This window comes from Nyctereutes procyonoides, unplaced genomic scaffold (genome assembly GCF_905146905.1).
Source record: "Nyctereutes procyonoides isolate TBG_1078 unplaced genomic scaffold, NYPRO_anot_genome, whole genome shotgun sequence".
Lineage (NCBI taxonomy): Eukaryota > Metazoa > Chordata > Mammalia > Carnivora > Canidae > Nyctereutes > Nyctereutes procyonoides.
The window spans coordinates 52,037,421-52,057,071 of NW_026575126.1; the positions used below are offsets into that span (position 1 = coordinate 52,037,421).

At 38.7% G+C, this 19,651-nt stretch overlaps 1 protein-coding gene across 2 annotated transcripts; it reads right to left on the reverse strand.

Moving 5' to 3' along the window:
- Positions 1–551: 551 nt before the first annotated feature.
- Positions 552–18,110, reverse strand: GDE1 (glycerophosphodiester phosphodiesterase 1). 2 transcript variants are annotated; one of them, XM_055340098.1, is made up of 6 exons: positions 17,698–18,110; positions 10,874–11,049; positions 7,482–7,587; positions 4,983–5,075; positions 2,655–2,866; positions 552–1,181 (listed from the first exon to the last, which is right to left on the reverse strand). In XM_055340098.1, the coding sequence occupies exons 1-6, from the start codon at positions 17,956–17,958 to the stop codon at positions 1,034–1,036; spliced, it is 996 nt and encodes a 331-aa protein (XP_055196073.1). In that variant the 5' UTR covers positions 17,959–18,110; the 3' UTR covers positions 552–1,033. The 2 variants fall into 2 exon arrangements, with proteins under 2 accessions (XP_055196073.1, XP_055196074.1); XM_055340099.1 differs by having other exon boundaries at positions 10,874–11,045; positions 17,698–17,822.
- Between the last annotated feature and the right edge of the window lie 1,541 nt (positions 18,111–19,651).

A 19,651-nucleotide genomic window follows, 5' to 3' on the forward strand; every position in this document is an offset into this window, starting at 1 on the left:
ATCTAGCTGTGTGGACTGGTGGTCTGGCTGCTTTGAGTGTGAGGCTGGACCTACTGGGGCTCAGGAGGTAAGTCATGACCAAGACTCCGGTCAAGACTGCAGTTGGGGCTGAAAGGTGGGAGCAGGGACAGCTACAGGAGACAGTTGGCTTTGCAATTTTTTGAAGACTCAATTTCTTTTTTTTTTTTAAGAGCGAGAACACACATGCAAGTGGGTAGGGGCTCCATGCCCAATGTATTATGTCACCAGCTGTGTCTTTCTGAGAAAGATCTTTTCCTTCCACAGGTTTTAGTTTTCTCATTTGTAAAAGGAGGATAAGCCTAGATGTTCTTGGATGTCTCTTGCAGTTCTATTGGAGTTGCCCCAATGATCTTAACCCTACCCTCTAGTGGTTTGTAGCTATTTCAAGATACCATAAACAATGCCTTGGACTGGTATGAAGACTTACCTACCATTTTCTTTGCCTCTGGTCCCTGGATTGCAGAGAGAAGCTTCCCTAAATTCCTTAGCTCTCAGGACATGATGCTTGGTACACAGTTTTCCCTTAGCGCTCTTTTTAATGACTTTATTAGTATGGTCACAAGTTTGATGTCTATAGTACATTGATAATGTAGCTAAATACAAATATTTTAAATAAGTATATTACATAAATGTGTCAAGTTTTAAAGTGTCAAGTTTGAATGATCATGCATTTCCCATGCATTTGCATCTGCATCCCCAAATTGTACAACTCAATCTGTGCTATCCTTACTGGGTCTCGGTGTATGCCTCAGCTAGGTTGGGGCAGGAGCTGTTGTGCCTTTTTGCAGACCCAGATTTTCAAGAGCAATGGTATTGAACTCAGGCATTCCATGGAGCAAGGAAAGCAAAACCAGGTTTTGCTCTGGTTCAGGTAAAAATGCAAATACCAACTATTGCTTGTGTGAGCCACCCGATCCTCCAGGGCTTGGGCTAGCACAAAGGGTATTTGGGTATCCCTGCATGAGGCCAACAGGCAATTTCTGTACCCATGTTTCCTCCCTGGGGGAAAATTCTAGAACTGAGATGCACAGTCTTCCAACATGCTGTCAGTTATATAGCTGGAACCAAGATGGGATTCATAGTAACTTTTTTCATCAAAGGTATTAACAGTCCAACCAACAACCTGAATGCCTTTGGCTGACCACTTCTTCAAGTAGTCCCTAAAGAAAGAGGAAAAGCCAATCCAGTTAGAATAAGGACCAGTTGTTCCAGGAATCTATAATGGTCACTAAATATGGTATTCAATGGGTACTAACAGTGCCCCAAAGAGCCTCTTAACTGGCCTCTGCATGCAATCAGAGGGAGTGTTCCAAAACCCAGCACCAGAACCTCCTCCACATTGTTCCAGCTTACAACACTTCAGTTCAGTGACTTCTAAAGATATCCTCCACCACCACCACCCCGCCCCCCGCCAAAAGTCATATTGGAGGCCATACCTGGCTTATCCCCACCTGTCCTTTGGCCTCATCTTATGCCACACTCCCCGCTTCCTTTTTTGTGATAGGATATGGATTTTCTTTCAATTCTTTGAAAGATCTAAGCTCCTTCCTGTCCTAACACTTTTGCATGTTTCCTCTTCTACTTGGCTGTCTACCCTCTCACCCCATTCCCCTACTTGTTCTTCTGATCTTAGCTTAGTTGTTATCTCCTTGGGGATGATTCCTCTGATAAGGTCAAATTACACAGTATATGTATATGTACACTGTTCTCTCTACAGAGCATTTATCTTAGTTGTAACTTTATATTTAGATTTTAATTTGATGAGCAAATATCTCTTCTACTCGACTATAAATTCCATGAGGGCAGACCATGGTTTTCTTACCATAACATTTTTCAGCTCCTTACTATACCTTGCAATACTGTAAGCAAAACAAATATTGACTGACTTGAATGCACACATGCCTGAAAAAAATATGTAACTAACAACTCTAATCAGCTAAAATACACAGCTATAAAACTGCCACAATAAAGGTCAGAGATTGCTAGCGCATTTGGGAATGGAAAGTTTTCTTGGAAGCAATGGAGCAAAGCCTCTAATGTAGAGCAGAGCAGGAAGAGAGGTAGGAGGAATAAGGTAGACGCTCACAAGATGTTTTCACTGTGATTCTGCTCTGGATCCTATTGGTTTTCAACGGAAGCCAATCACAAGGGCGTGTATTCTTTCATCATAGTTTGGCAGGTTTATTTTTTATTTTATTTTTTTATTATTATTATTTTTTCCCTAAAAGTGCACTAAAAAGTAAGAATTTTGATCAACTTATTTTGGAAACAGCGAAGTATGCCTGAATTCTTCCCACCGAAGAAGCCAGGAGCACTGTACCTTAATAAAGACATGAAGAGGGCAGCCCGGGTGGCTCAGCGGTTTAGCGCCGCCTTCAGCCCAGGGCCTGATCCTGGGATTGAGTTCCACATCGGGCTCCCTGCATGGAGCCTGCTTTTCCCTCTGCCTGTGTCTCTGCCTCTCTCTGTCTCTCATGAATAAATAAATAAAACCTTAAAAAAAAAAAAAAGGGCATGGAGGGCTTTGTGGGTAAAATTCAATCCAGGCTCTCCACTTTGTTAATTCTTCCTTTCCAAGAAGAACATTTCAGGAAATGTGTCAGGAAAATATAAAAAAAAACCTTCCAACTTACGGGGATACAAAATCCTTCTGTATGAGGAAAGCTGAAATTCCACACAGGTACCACAAGATATTATGCATGCTCCAATCGAGCAAAATGTCCATTACCACAAACATGGACTGTTTCCAGAAAGTATCATAGCGTGGCTTCCCATCTCCTGTATGGCTAAGGCTCCAAGGTCTATGAGTTAACGCTGTTATTACATTCTGATCTGTTTGTCTCATCTGAAAAGGAATTTTAGAAATTAAAATAAGTATTGTATCTTAAATCCAAACCTCTTATTTTTCTTTAGATTTAGCCAATGTACTTAGTCATTCTGATGAAGTGGCCATAATGGTCCCCTGCCTCTCCATGTCTACTAAGTAGACCTAAATCCTTTGAGTAAATAATGTAATGGATGTAAAGCATTGAATATGCAATATAAATGAGAACCCTTCCTTCACGAAATCCTTACCTTTAAAATGAGTAAACTATAATTTCAGGGTCAAATTCTCATGTACAAGAATAAACTTTCAACTGGTTATCAATTTAAACTTTGGCCAGAGATAAGTATATTAGAACTCCGTGAAGATGGAACCATGATCATCTCCAGATGGGCTGGTTAGCTTTTGATTCTAGAGAAAATGGCTGAGCAAGAGTTGTGGAAGTGGGGAAGTGGGGCAAGAAGGAAGTGAGGAGAGAGAGCAGACAGAGAAGTAGGGGCAGGGGTTAGGGAAGGACAAGGAGAAATAGGAAGATGTGGATGTTTCAGTCTATGCTCTGTGCTCCTCTGGACAACGTAGCAAACATTTTGAAGGCCTCTGTGGTCCAGTAAGATTGGGAAACACTGATTCAAATGTCCTCCATGACCCTAATCATCTTAATGGCAGTTTATATCTGGATAGGTTCCACCCTTACTGTAAAATTTTAAATGTACACTCTTTTGGTCACTGTTGAAGAATGCTACAGAACCAACACATTACCTTGGAAACTGGTAAGTAAAAGAAAAGATCAGCATTTATTTGCCTATCGTATAACTAAACAGTAAATTAGAGTTTCTTTCTTTTTTATTTTTAAGTAGGCCCAATGTGGGGCTTGAACTAACAACTTGCCAGGCACCCCTAAAGGAGTTGTTTAGAGCACTATTCTAGCTAATCCATGAAGAAACGACAGAATTAAAAGATTAAGATTTTGTAACCCCTAGTAAGTTGAGAGCTGGCCACTGACACGGAGAGCAGCTATAAACAACAACATAACAAGAGTCAATCAGAGGTTATGTGCCTCCTGATGAAAAAATACTGTCACCTGTGAGATTATCTTGCCATCAACAACTGAACCTCCACTAATCAAGCCTTTTGCTCTCACTACCAATTTATAGAAAATATGTACAGGAAAAGAACGTGTTAAATTGCATCATGACATAGGAAGCAAAATCTGTACTTGGGTAAACTCTACAGAACAATCTGGTTTCTTAAAAAAAATACATCATAAGGAGGGAGAAGGAGAATGTAAAGGTTCTAAGATTTTAAATTATACTATGTAGTCTTTATCTGGGTCCTAATTCAAATGAACAATTACGAAAAACCAAAAACCTATTTATAATATTTCTGAGACAGATAAAAATTTATATATTGACTAGGTAATTCATGATCTTAAGGACTTCATAGTTTTAGATGGGATAATAGCTGTGGCTATATTTTTTTTAAAAAATGAATCACTTTTTTAAAATAATAGGATTTTTATGGATGAAATGATGTCTGGAATTTACTTTAAAATAACACTGGCACAGGGAAATGGGGGTATGGATGAAATAAGCTGGATCATGATTAAAGGGGGGCTCATCTACCATCTACTTTTTATGCATATTTTAAATTCTCCATCATTGGGATGCCTGAGTGGCTCAGCGGTTGAGCATCTACCTTTGACTCAGGGTGTGATTCCAGGATCTGGGATCGAGTCCCATATCAGGGTCCCTGCAAGGAGCCTGCTTCTCCCTCTGCCTCTCATGAATACATAAATAAAATTTAAAAAAAAAAATCTCCATCACGAAGTCATTTTTTTTTAAAGGTATAGTCTGTTATTTAGTGAAATGAAGAGCTATATAATTCTTTCTCCTGAAAATGTTTACTAAAGTAATCTGAATGAGCCTGTAAACAATATAAAAGAAGGAGCTTAAAGAGGAATCTTGGTATTTTAAAATAGGATATGAGTTCATTCTATTTGAATTTTTGTTAAAAGAGGAATTTAACTGAATGAAATTCAGTTCCATTTAACAGGCATCTATCTTATGCTTACCTGGCCCTTTCTGTTATCACCATCAACTAACACAGTATTATGTACAATGCAAACGCTGAATTTTACCTTATAGATAACTTCTGGCAAGAAAGAACAGACGATACTATTATTGTATAGTTGAGGAAACTCCAGATATATTTTCTTTAGAGCATCAGTAGCCTGCAAAGCAGAGAGATTCATGTATTTAAATGTAATAGTCCCAGCCAATAACTATTATATACTAAGTACAACCCTATGGAATAAATCCGAATTTTACTAATATATAGGGATGTTGAAAGGAATATTGGTAGATTCCATTATCCATTGGGATACTTCTTAAATTGACATCTACAGCAGACAGGGAAGAAAGTGGGGGTACTGTTGCTTTACTATTTTGTTGAGAGGCTCAACAAAATACTTTTTGGAAAGTATGGCAGGCAGCAGGCCAGTTGAGGCTGGAAGCAAAATTTTAAATTTTTTCCCTATATCCCAGTTTAGCCACTAGGAAAAGTCCTTTTATACCCACAACTCTATCACCCTCTGTCTTTCCTGGCTGAAGCATGAGTCAACCAGCCTGGGAACTACTAAGGGTAGATGTTCTCAGTCCAGGGGACTGAAAGGAAATGGCATTCATCACCAACATGGAGGCAGAAATCATGAGACAAGGGGGGAACTGGGAAGAGCTTCCCAAGGTGAAGAGAAGTTTCTTTCTGTACTAGTCCAGTTAAATGAATGAAGAAGAAATGATAGAACTAAATAGTTCATTTTGTAACCTCTTAGTGAATTAACAGATTTGGCCACTGAGCATCAATAGCAGCTAACAACAGAAGTGACTAGGCATTAGGGGGAATGTAATGTCACTATATAATAATTCTTGAAATATCACTAAATTTTGCAAAGTCCCAGATACCTATAACCAAATGTAAGCAACAAAATGCATTCCCAAAAAGAAAAAAGAACATAGAAATTACTCATGTCCTGTTTCCCCTTCACTAATGTGACAGAGCATGGGCTAAAGAGCCAAAGGTGTTTTCTCGCTGTCTGAACTGACATATGCCCTGTATGTGATTCTTCACCCACATTATTTAATTCTTTTAACAACCCCATGGGATCATTTCTTTTATTATTCTCATTTTCCCCATGAGGAAACTGATGCACATCAAGGTTAAGTTTACATTGTACCAAGTGAAAGAGTTTAAAACCATCTGTTGGGATGCCAAAGGCCATGATTTTGGCCCCTGTGCTCTACTATCTCCAATTTGCTACACTTGTTCCTTTACACTACCATTTTGGTCACTAAGTTCTAATGTTGCCCAAACTGTCTGTGAGCACCCAACCAGAAAGCTCAAATAGCTGGATTAAAAAAATTTTTTTTTCTTCTTATTCTCCCCTTTATTCTAAGAGAATATGCATGAAGGTCAGTACACCGTGGGTGAAATGTAGGACCTATCAGGGTTCTCAGCATGGGCAGTATCATCAACAAAACCTGAAGTGCTCATTAAAAATACATGTTCATTGACCCTAGACATTTTCAGAATTTCTTTTCTTTGTGATATGGCCCAGGAATTCATATTTTTAATAGGTATTCCTGGTGATTCTGATGCAGGCCGACTGGAGAGCCTAGATGTATACAACTATGTATCAGAATATCAGGATGTACCAGCATGATAAATGAGCCAGAGCACCAGTCTCCTTTATTCAGAAATGTGTTTACTGTGCTAAAGTTAGAATATATACTTAGGCTCATATACCAAGATGAATAAAACAAACAGACATCAGAATTCTCTACCAGCAGATGGCTTATTACTGATAACAATTTGCAAGGGGGAAAATACTTATAAGTTGTCCAAATGCAGAAAAAAAGTATTTGTACTTGAAAAGCTGATTATAAGTGAACAAATGTAATCTAAACTGTATTTTCCCATTGATTTCCATTGCAACAATATGTTTTTATGAATAAAAGTATATGTTCTAAAATTTAAACAAATTTTATTTTGGAATGCCATATGCATGTGAAGAGATTATAATAATTTATCATAAAAATATAATTACTCAAATCATAGAATAACAAAACTGTACATAAGGGATAGAAATCATACAGGGAAGAGAACTCTAAGTAAAAGATAAATATCCTAACAGCTATCAAAAAATCTATATATGGGAGTTCTCTTTAAAGTCAGTACGTTGTTGTCCAATCTGAAACCGCAACTGGTCTTGAGTCTAACTCCTGAATTCTTTCTTACAAGGTTAGTTGAATGGTTTATTCAAGAAATGCCTCGTTATGCCTTATTTAAATATCTTTAGTAAATGCTAATTGTGGAAGTGAGAGAAATGCCACTCTCTATTTTGTATCAGTTGTAGAATGTCAGGAGTTGTTCAAGGGTAGCATCAAAGGTTAAGTGTTCCATAATTTGCTATTTCCTTAAGGATGTGGATTTTTGCATTGTAAACTTCTAATATCCAAATATAATTTGTAAAAATAATTTAAGAAGGGTAAGAAGCAAAATCTACAGTTAACTTTGGAAATGACTAGGAATTAAAAAAGATGTCCTTTCAAAAAAGTGAAGACTATGGCATAAACTGTACCATGTTTGCATGGCCCTTGACATCAAAGAAGATTGTGAGGTTATAGTTTAGGCACTCTGCAACGGCTTCTCTCAGGGTAGGGATCTTTTCATCAGGGAAATCATTCCTATAAGAGAGGGGGAAAGGAATAATATATTGCAGGAAAAAGAAAAAAATTTAGTGAAACATTTGACAAATGTCTCCCAACCAACAGGAAAGAGTGTTTTCTCTAACTTTTCTTTAAGCATACAGAAGTCTAAGGATAATTTATGTCTTTGAACCAGTTTACAGATACCCTTGACCAAAGAACAGTAACAACAAAAATCACTTAATTTTTAGGAAATCATTAGATTTTTAATATAGTTAGTAACTCTACTCACCAAAGGGAAGAGTATAATGCCACCTCTGGAGAACCTGAGACTTAAATTTAAGACTGTAATTGCCCTATAAAACCTTGTGCAGAAAAACAAAACAAAATAAACAAAAAAACCAAAACAAAACTTGTGGAGAAATTCCTAGGAATACATAAATCTGTTCACTGTGTTGTTGTGCACTTAAGTACAATTGTTCAAAACAAATAATTGTCTATACATAATTTTCTGATAAAGAAAAGGATAGTTAAGTGCCTGATATATAAGAAATTAACTTTTTTTCACATAATAAAATTTCACTTTACATGATTTAACTTATGCTTATCCAACTATTTAATTTCAAGTGTAATATCTTGGTTAAAAAGAAAAAGATAAAGGTAACTTAAATAGTACAGGCAATTTTGCCAGCCATTCTATTCAATGCCTATTCCCTGGGAGTGAGAGATGAGACATGCCTTTGCTATTCCCTTGGCCAGTCTTAGTTTCCGTACTCTCCTCTCAGGATGAGCATCTCACCATAGTGAGGGTAATTCTAGAGAAAATACCTATTTTACCTACAACATGGTCCATAAACACAAGCCAATGACTTCACCTGGTGTTTAAACAAAGAGATGGCAGCGAGTTCCAATTGTACGATAAAGACTGTGTTAAAGACATTAAGATGGTATATTGACACCAATATTGCACCTTTTTTTTTGAAATTAGAAAGGTGTTTAATTAGTTCTTAATGTCTATTTTCCAATATAGATTAGAAGTAGTGAAACAAACAAACAACAACAACAAAACCTATGTAGAATGACATAGTGTAACATAGTAATGGAGTAGTTACCTAGAAGATATTTCTCATTTGATTTTCCTTCCCTGTCTTGAGGATTTTTATGTGTTTAAAATTTTTCACATACTCTTTTCTTTAAGATCCACTGTACTAGGGCAGCCTGGGTGGCTCAGTAATTTAGCGCCGCCTTTTGCCCAGGGTGTGACCCTGGGGACCCGGGACTGAGTCCCACCTCAGACTCCCTGCATGGAGCCTGCTACTCCCTCTGCCTGTGTCTGTGCCTCTCTCTCTCTCTCTCTCTGTCTCTCTCTCTCTCTCCCTCTCTCTCTCTCTCTGTGTCTCTCATGAATAAATAAATAAAATATTAAAAAGAAAAAAAAATCCACTGGACTATAAGGAAAAGTGAATTTTTTTTAAGGCATACTGATGAGTGAATGAATAATTATTTTTTCTTTTTAAAGATTTCAGACATTGAGCAGAACTCAGAGTTTGGATTTTATTTAAGGGTAGCAGTTTATATGATAGATGCCAACATTTTCAGTGGTTTCTCTCCTCCATGGATTTCCAGGATTATTACAGGTAATTTTTGAGGAGTCTGGCTAAAAGTTTATCAATTTTATTTATCTTTTCAAAGAATCACATCTTGGTTTCATTGATTTTTTTTTTTATTGATCTTTTCTATTGTCTTTTTAGTCTCTTGTTCATTTATTTTTGCTTCGATCTTTATTATTTCCTTCCTTTTACTCACCTTGGGCTTTGTTCTTCTTTTCCTAGTTCCTTTAGTTGTAAGTAAGGTCTGATTGAGATTTTTCCTATTCCTTGAGGTAGGCCTGTATTGTTATGAATTCCCTCTTAGAACTGCTTTTGTTGTATCCCAAAGATTTTGGACTATTGTGTTTTCATCTGTCTCCATATATATTTTTTAAATTTCTTCTTTGATTTCTTTGTTGACTCATTGGTTGTTTAGTAGCATGTCATTTAGCCTCCACATGCTTGTGTTTTTTCCAGCTTTTTCCTGTGATTGATTTCTAGTTTCATACTGTTGTGGTCAGAAAAGATGCATGATATGATTTTAGTCTTCTTAAACTCACTGAGACTTGTTTTGTGGCCTAACATGTGATCTATCCTGGAGAATGCTCCATGTGCAATTGAAAGAATATATACTCTATTGTTTTTGGATATTATGTTCTACGTATATCTGTTATGTACATCTGATCTAATGTGTCGTTCAAAGACAAGGACAGTTTCATTACTGATTTTCTGCCTGGATGATCTATTCACAATATCATGCCTTCTTAAAGGATTTTAAGAATGACGATGACCCTGAGCATTTTTTGCTTTAATTGCTGACTTGGAAGCTGACCTCTTGTTAGCTGCAATGTCACTGTAATACCAAGATCAGCCTTTCCCTCACAGATACCAAACAATGAACTATGATGATTGTAAAGAGCAATTCCAGCAGCCTGCACTCAGAACTTTCAAGTGTTACCAATACTCTTTCTAGATTAAAGTATAATTTCCTTTGGTTGACTTTTCTGTCAGATCCTAGGAAAATAAAATCTGAATAATCTTTTAGGGAGTACTATAACATAATCACTAGGCTGAAAATTTAATACTCAAGGAATACTGATCATTCTCCAGAGAAGTGATACAACATGACTAACAGTGAGCACATGTTTTTCAGTATTACAAAGAGGAAAGGGATTTAGATAACCACATTCCAAAGTATATTACCCAGTATACTCATTCTAACGTGTTTATAGTTGTTAATGGTGGGAATGGTGAGGGTTCTGTACTCATGTATGTTTGACAAACATTAAAGGTAATAACTGATTGATGTGGACCGTTTATCCCTAAAAGGAACATCTAGAATATAGTACTTGATCTCAGCTAATCCGAGAACCCTTTTCTTGTGGAATATCTTATAGAATTAGTTCTGATATACATATATATAAAACTTATTTATATAATACAAAGTAATTGTTTAATGTTACTAATGTTAGTGACCAGACAGAGTATTGTCTTGAGAATAATTCCCAGACCAAATCTGGCTTCAATGGGAAAAGATGAAAAACATCCATGCCATATTTCTGTTGTTCCTGGCACCCTGCTCATTACCTGGGAAACCTGTATTCAGTTCAAAACAGAATACAACAAAACAATTCTCCTGGAGCAGAAGATGCCAGTGTCTTTAGCAGGTGCCAGTATCTTTCTGTGATCCCCAACAAAAGCTGAAAGGTATATTTAAGTGACAAGGAACTACTTACCTTAACCTGTGATTTGCTGCAGGATTAAGCTTCCTAATTTGTTCAAATGTCAAATCACACAATCGACCAGTGCCATCAGTCGTCCTATCAACTGTGTTATCATGCATTAGGACAGGAATCCCATCAGAAGTAAACTCAATGTCCAACTCCACACCTGTTGCTCCATTCTTAGCTGCCTTAACAAAAACATCAACAATATTAATGGCAAGTGGCCACAGATGTCACTTTACAATTTAAATGATCAAGATAACCAACACATAGCTTCTCTTACTGATTCCCTCTCCTTCCTGTACCAAATTAACAACTCACTCAGTTTCTACTTTTCCTATTGATAAACTTCAACTTGTACACTCAAACACTTCCAATTCCCCACTCTTCCCATTCTCACAGTAGTAGATGGGGGAGGTTTCTGGAACTTAAGTTTCTCTGGTTGCTTTAACCTCATGGGCTATTAACGGCTCACAATTACAAATATTTAGACAAATTCCACTGTTCACCTCCACTCTGCTTGGTACAGCATCTCTGGTGAGTCCCCTGTGTTTGCTGATTAGCTGTATATTGCACTACTTTGGCATAAACAAGAGGAGTCAGGTTTTTGTTGGTTTAACATTACACTCTGTAGCAAAACACCAAGCCTGCTTCTAGGGGACACTACATTTTGTTTATATAAGCAGCACTGGCTGTTGACCAGCAAGCTGGTAAGCAAGATAAGGTTTACTAGAATTTATCTGAAAAGAGAGCTTGAGTATGTTTCTCTGAGATACACTACCCAGCGTTTGCTTCCTTGCCTTCTCCGTCACAATGAAGACCTGAAATACTCATTATGATCAAGATTTTAAATTAAAACAATTTTTAAATTATGCAAATACACAGCAGTATACAGCAAAAAAGACTTAACAGATGTTAATATTTTGCCACATTTACTTCAGTTTCTTGCTGACCTGAAACATAATAATAGTCACTATATACTGAGCTTTTTCTATATAGTCTCAGGCATTATTCTAAATGCTTTAAATGTATCAACTCATTTAATTTTCACCACCCTTGGGTAGTACCAAGATTCTCATTTTCAAATGAGGAAATAGAGAAATTAAGAAACTTGCTCTAGGGTGTACAAACTGTGACATGGTAGAGGCTGCATTTTTTTTTTTTTTTAAGAGGCTGCATTCTTAAGCACTATGTTTACTACTGACACTACGGATATAGTGAAATTTCTCCCCCTTCCTTTCCAGCTTAAAGTTGATGCGCATCATTCCTCTGTAATTCTCTTATAGGCTTAAGTACCCAGAAACTACATGCAACTCTGTACTAGTGCACAGTAAGCATTCAATAATTGTTAGCCATTGTTATTTATTGTGTTCTTTTTAACACATTTTTAATTTTAATAGAGTTGAATTTATCAATCATGTCCTTTATGGGCACAGATTATTCTATTTTATTTTTTTTTAAGATTTTATTTATTTATGCGTGAGAGACAGAGAGAGAGAGAGAGAGAGAGAGAGAGAGAGGCAGAGACACAGGCAGAGGGAGAAGCAGGCTCCATGCAAGGAGCCTGATGTGGGACTCGATCCGGGGTCTTCAGGATCACACCCTGGGCCAAAGGCAGGTGCTCAACTGCTGAGCCACCCAAGCATCCCAACTATTATAATTAAAAAGAAAAACATCTCAGTGAAAAAACCATTACAATGTAGTGCTCACATCTTATACTGGTTAAAAGGTATATCTTTTTTATAAGATTAAAAGATATCTTCTCTAAGTTAAAGACAGAAGAATGCACTGTTAAATCATCATGGGTTTTATCATTTAAGACATAAAACAACATCACACTTTCAGTATTCACAGTGCATCTCTCTCACTGTAACACAAATGTTATCCTTATTCCTTGATGCCAGCACTGTAAGTAGGTCAATTATATTTGTACTTATTAGGGTCATCTCTATTTGGTTAAACATAAAAAATAACAGTGGTGAGACACTGAATTTTAGCAAGATTAATTAGTGAGTTCATTTATTTGTCTTTTCTGAGTAGTTTATTAAGGCCCAAAACAAAAACTTCTAATGACTGCACTCAGCTTTATCAAACTTTCATGTTATTCCAGGTATAGAGGCAAAAAGATAAACTCCTGTTTTAAATTCACATATTAGTATACAATTCACACTCATCTTTTCACTTAGAGAAAATTCCTTATAATAGTATTTTTTCTTCAAATTTCACATAAACTGGCTTAACAAAAATACTGCAATTCTATTAAAATTTTATTTAAAATGAAAAAACTTATTTAAAAACTATACTGATAGTTTAATAATAGAATAGCACAATGTAGTTCAATGGTTGCCCTGAGGCAGAAGTGTGAGTTGGGAGTTAACTCCATTGAGCACAAAGGAACTTTCTGGGGTAATGGAAATGCATTAAGGTGGTAGTTAGCCAGGTGTATATATTCATCAAAACTCATCAAACAGGGACGCCTGGGTGGCTCAGCCCTTAAGCGGGCTCAGGGCGTGATCCTGGAGTACTAGGATCGAGTCCCACATCAGGCTCCCTGCATGGAGCTTGCTTCTCCCTCTGCCTGTGTCTCTGCCTCTCTCTTTCTGTGTCTCTCGTGAATAAAGATAATCTTAAAAACAAAACAAAATTCATCAAACTGTACACTGAAAATGTCTGTTATTAATGTAACTTACACTTTGATAACACTGATTTAAAAAGTATTGGTTTAACTACTTCGTTTTATTTATATGACTTTATTTTATTTATTTTTAAAAAAATATTATATATATATATATATATATATATATATATATATATATATATATATTGCTGGATCGAACGAATGAATAACTGTGTTTAACCTTTTCAGGAATTGCCACTGTTTTTCCCACCAGCAGTGCAGGAAGGTTCCAATTTTTCCACATCCTTGTCAATACCTGTTATTGTCTTTTTGTTTATTGCCACCTTAATGGGTATTTTGTGTTGGTTTGATTTCCATTTCCCTGATGACTGATAATGATAAGTATCTTTTCTCATGCTTTATTGGCTATTAGTACATCACAATCTTTCCAACAAATACATATTGAGTGCCTATTAGATATGAGGCACACTGTTCTAAGCAGTGAGGAGAGAATGGTGAACAAGAAAGAAAAGGATCACAGATCTTACATTTCAGTAGGGAAAAACAGATTACAAATATGTTACATGTAAATGATGATAGTGATAAATGTTTTGAAAAAGAAAGCAGAGAGTAATATGAAGGTTAAGGTAAGGCAGTCAAGGAAGGGCTCCCTAAGAATATGACATCTGAGCTGAGACCTCAATGATCAGAGGGAGCTAACCATATGAAGATTCAGGGGAAGAGTTTTCTGAGCAGAAGAAACAGCAAGTATATAACAAAGACCACAATGTAGGATGGAGGCACAAACTGTTGACTGTCCACTCAAATCTATTTCCTTTCTTCTTCCCCGCTGGTAGAGACCTATTCTTGCCTAGATTACTCTCTAGTCAGAGTAAGCGAACTATTTTCAAACCCTTTCTGTGTAACGGAGACTTCTGGGAAAAGCATATGGATGAGGGAATGAGATTGGATGGTGGTGTTTAAGAATGTGATGTCTGGGGCTGCATTGGCCAGCTGGCAACTACAACAAAGGCTAGCATAAATACGCTGCAGGTGGCAGAGCAGATTGAGCCACAGAACCTGAGTCCTCCATGATTATAAACTGAACAGCTAAATAAACCATTGTGGAAGTCACCTCTCCCCTATACTCTTGTTATGTGAGATAGTAAGCCCCCTTACATATTTGAAGTTTGAGTCTCTATTACATGAAGCCAAAAGCATCCTAACAAACACCCACGGTGGTTGAAATGGGAGCAGGGGCTTTGAGAAAGGTATAAGATAAAAAATGTCTGGATTTTATTTAATTCCAATAGAGAACCACTGGAGGATTTTAAACAAGGCAGTATATAATCTGATTTATACTTTTAAAGCTGCACTCTGGCTCCTGTGTGGAGGATGGACTGTGGGTATAATTTAATTCCTCTGTCACTGTTATTAATCATGTATGTTTTTGGAATACATCGATTTCATCTCTTTCAAGTTTCTCCTTCTGTATCTATTGTATAACTATTAGAAATTCTACCATTCTCAGAATGTCTTTCCTGATTTTTTACATAGTAAAATATTTAAGAATATAAATTATGAGCTGCATACATACAAAGGGAGGAAAACAGGACCAAAAACATACTTTGATGGAAATAAATTATATATTCATTTTGAAGTCAAGGAGGATGTGACCTTGTCTTCTACAGTTTGTATTCAACAGCTAAATTCTGTTACAGCTAAAAAGTTCATCCATAATGATTTTATAGGTGAACAAGAAGAATTATCATAATTCACTTCGTCTTAAGACCATGAGCTTGGCATAGTTTTTATCATTATTACATATATTAAAGACATGCACAACCTAAACATACAAGACATGAATGGAAATTTGCTTTAATTCCCTTGCAACACAACAGGATATGAAACACTCTATGTGTATGTGTAGCTCATGTACATACTTCCTCATTTAGTATGATTTATATGTAGTTAATGATGTTCCTGGCCAAACCAGATCATTGATAAATACTTAGGAATGTCTTTTGTGTTTAATTAACATGGAGTTATACTTTAAGGCAATTTACATAAAGGTAATTTGAAATGGAAGCCAGTGACAATTATGTACTTTTCCCCCTATAATTATCTTTCTTTTCATGACAATTCTTCTGTGTAGCTATGTTACTTCACTTGACCTCAGTTTAAGTTAGAATGTAAAATACATTCTTTAATATCTTTATATTTCTATTTATTTATTAAGATTATTAAGATTTTATTTTCAGGTAATCTCTACATCCATCATGGGGCTTGAACTCATGACCCTGAGAACAAGAGTGGCATGCTCTTCCAATTGAGCCAGCTAGGCACTCTTCCCCTTGGTCTATTGTGACAGAAGGGAGACAGAGCAACTTTTCTAGCTTTCTACTTAAAAATAAAGATATTGGATCACCTGGCTGGTGGGCTTGCTCACTTCCTCAAATAAATAAATCTTTAAAAATAAAGAGAGAAGTCTAACTTGGTTTGCAAACACAGAATCAGCTATCCTCCACAAGCTTCTTTTTTTAAGATTTTATGTATTTATTCATGAGAGACACACACAGAGAGAGGCAGAGACAGAGGCAAAGGGAGAAGCAGGCTTCATGCAGGGAGCCTGATATGGGACTCGATCCCAGGTCTCTCTCTCCAGGATCACGCACTGGGCTGAAGGCAGGCGCTAAACCGCTGAGCCACCCAGGGATCCCATATCCTCCACATATTAAAAGCTGCCTTCCTGACTCCTTGCCTTCTTCAGACTTCATTTTTTTTCTTTTTTTTTTTTTTTTTACCGTGAGACTGAGATGATTTTAAAAATGAAGCCATCTTTAGATTATTGGCCTAAAGATTTTACATTTGTGGAGGTCTTCTCATGGGCTAAGCACTTTCTGTGGACTACCTCATTGAATCACAATCTATTAGGTGGGTACCAGTATTATCCCCATTTTATAGATAGGGAAACTGAGGTCAGGGTGGGGGAGAGTGAAGAGAAGTCTAGACTGCCTTCCTTTCCCACCCTACTCAGAACTCTGACTGGGACGCAGAGATCCTAAGTAACTTGCTCATTATGTAATACTGTCTGTTCCTAGCTGGACAAGAAGTTCAAAGTTTTTACGTCCTAATCTCTGACAAAGAGCCCTGGGGGTCGGAATCCTGAATTCTAAGAGTTGTGTGTATTTGAGTCAGTTTTCCTACCCATTCCATGTTAAAATAACGTCTCAAAGATATGTGAGGGTCAGATGTATTTCCACAGATGCAAAAGTACATGTAAAGCTGAAAATCCCTCATACGACACCAACTATCATTATTATGAAGTCAGGAAAGACTGCCAGGAGCTTGGAAGGAGCAAGAGTCTTAGGACAGCCTTGTGAAAAAGAGAAGCAGAAATTGTTCGGGAGTCTAGCTGCCAGGGTTGTTTGGTATGAACTGTGTGTTTGGAGAAAAAGGTGGTAATAGGATGACTCGAATAATTAGGAGGACAAGCCAAGCCAGCTCCTGTGAATGCGATGCGTTTAGAATAGAATCAACCACCACAGCGACCGTACCTTAACCTGGGCCACATCTCCTGCTCCATTTGCCAGTCTTTGTTCTGTTCCTTGAAGTCAGTCTGCATAGTGTCTGTTACCTGAACATTCCAACAGTATTCCCAACTCTGGACTTTTGCACCTGCTATTCCCTTTTCCCGGAGACACCTTTCTTCCAAATCCAAGGCTCATAATCTTTCAGTCCAGGTCACGTCTTGCGAGGGGACTTCTCTATCTACAATGGTCTAGAATAGACTATCTAGAATAGTCTTAGTCCTCCTCCTCCTCCTCCCAGTCATTCCTTATCCCGTTACCCCTTCTCTTCATTACACTTTTTCGCTCTCTTAAAAGTTATCTCATTCATGCGTTTACTTGTTGAAGGCCGATTTCCCAGATTCCAATCAACGCACGCTTTCGCAGGGACCCTTCTTCCCGTCTGTACCCTCCGCGCCTGGCATAGGGCAAATATGTAGCTATTTGCGGCGATCTAGAAATAAGTTGGGAGATTTCGGACTTCGGAGGGACCGAGGGCCAGCCACTTGGATGTATTCCTTGGGGACGAGTGGGACCTGGGAAGGCTAACATGAGGATACGGGGGAACCTTCGGAGGTCCCAGCAAGGACCCTCGGAAGGTCCCACCTCCCTCCAGGGGGTGCGGAGGGGCGCGAGGCGTGGGGGCTCACCTGCCGAATGGCCGCCAGCGTGTTCTCGGGCGCGTCGTGGCTGCCGCCGCGGTGGGCGATGGCGGACACCCGGTCCCGCGGCTTGAGCACCTGCAGGGCCCTGCGGGAGGGCACGGGCTCAAAGCTGAAGAGGCGCAGCAAGAGGTAGAGGCTGCCGGTGAAGAGGCAGGCATTGAAGGGACTACGCGTCACCAGCAGCAGCAGCAGCAGCAGGAAGGAGAAGGGGCCCAGGAGGCCTCCCTGTTCCTCCCACAGCCACATGCCGGCGCCCGCACCGGCACGGATGGGAGTCCCGGACCCGCCGGGCTCCCCGGACAAGAGAGCGAGGAGCTGGGGCGAAAGCCCACGACACCCGCCACAGAGGGAGCCCTCTTAGGGGACCAGCGCCGCACAATGGCGGCGGCGGCCGCATCCGCAGAGGGAGCCCGCCGTCCAGCCAATCAGGGCCGGGGGATCTGCAGAGCTCGAGGGGGGAGGGGCGGGGCCGCTGCCATGGCAACGGAGGTGGGCCCAGGCGCTAGGCTCACGTTCCAAAATAGCTTGGGATTATTCTGGGGTCGGGACTTCAACCAAGATTTTTCAGACTCCAGAAAGGAGGGTGGAACGCAAGAGCGGTCGCAGGGTTGTAGGGCTGGAAGGGGATCTTGGTGACTCTTCACTCTGCCCTTGAGGAAACTGCCCAGCGAGCCTTGCAGGGGCAGGACGTTTAGATTGCTTATTTATTCAAGATGTGCAAACACAGGCGCTCAGGACGCACGCGTGCTTGGGACCGCCTGGATCGCTGCTCTCCTGGGGTTTACATTCTCGTGGGAGGAAATAATAGCGCTTAGGGAGTATAGCTCACATTTGTGGAGCGCTTACCATGTTCCAGGGTCTGTGCTAGCAAATGCTTTATGCATTATCTCATTTATGCTCACAAGAGTCTCAGTGGGTAAGTATTAGTTCAGGAGGCTGAATTCAGTCGATTTTGGAAGGATTTTTTTCAGATTCTGAGGGAATGAAAGAGCATGGCGAAAGAGGCACAATGAAATTATAAAGCTGGAAGGAACTGTACGGAGTCCTTCATTTTATAGATGAGGAAACTGAAGCTAGGAGTGGTGAAGTGAATTGAGCAATCAATGACAGGCAGGACTGACATCAAGCCATCCTAGTTTTAAGCCAGTGGCCCTTGCACTCTTCCTCCTAACCTTACATTTCCTCCTACTAAGGGCTAATAGTGGGGCCTTTGTACTAGGGACTGTGCAAGAAATTCATCTGAATTGTTCTTCACAACTACCCTTGTGATAGGCTCTTTTCTTTTCTTTTCTTTCTTTCTCTTTCTTTCTTTCTTTCTTTCTTTCTTTCTTTCTTTCTTTCTTTCTTTCTTTCTTTCTTTCTTTCTTTCTTTCTTTCTTTCTTTCTTTCTTTCTTTCTTTCTTTCTTTCTTTCTTCTTTTTCTTTCTTTGTGATAGGCACTTTCAAAACTCGTTCTCCATGTGCAAAAATCGGCACAGGCAGGACTTTCAGCAAGAAAGGCAGGAGGTTAAATCGAGGTAGGATATGGTAAGGGGCCAGTACATATTTTGGAAAAGTAGTAACATGTTTAGATAGAAAACTTTGGTAAAACATTCAGGGCTTTTTGAGCCATCTTGAACCTGTTACCTTTCTTTCCCACTGATTTGCCAAAGGGTAGGATTGTCTTGAGGCTTAGAGTTGATATCTAGGATTCAGCAATTTTTTATTTACGGAGAAAAAATTTGGTGAACGTTGTTATGTTTTCCAACGACCACAAGGAAAGAGGTTATCTTTCTTTTTTCTTTTTTTGGAAAGAGGTTATCTCTTGACCGATAAATAAAAAGTAGCAATTTCAAGAAACACTTAAGGGGGCTGGGCTTCAGAGCTGAGGAGCGCTCACATTGTAAGATGCTATAATTTTAAAGGCGCTAGTTTTCACCAATAAAAAATAAATTAAAAA

Bases quoted from the DNA above. Each gene is read 5' to 3' on its own strand.
- GDE1 (XM_055340098.1), bottom strand. From the start codon at position 17,958: ATGTGGCTGTGGGAGGAACAGGGAGGCCTCCTGGGCCCCTTCTCCTTC. The intron at 7,588-10,873 runs GTAAGTAGTTCC...CCTCTCTTATAG, and splicing joins GCAGCAAATCACAGGTTAAG to GAATGATTTCCCTGATGAAA. The intron at 1,182-2,654 runs GTAAGTTGGAAG...CTCTTTCTTTAG, and splicing joins CAGAAGGATTTTGTATCCCC to GGACTACTTGAAGAAGTGGT.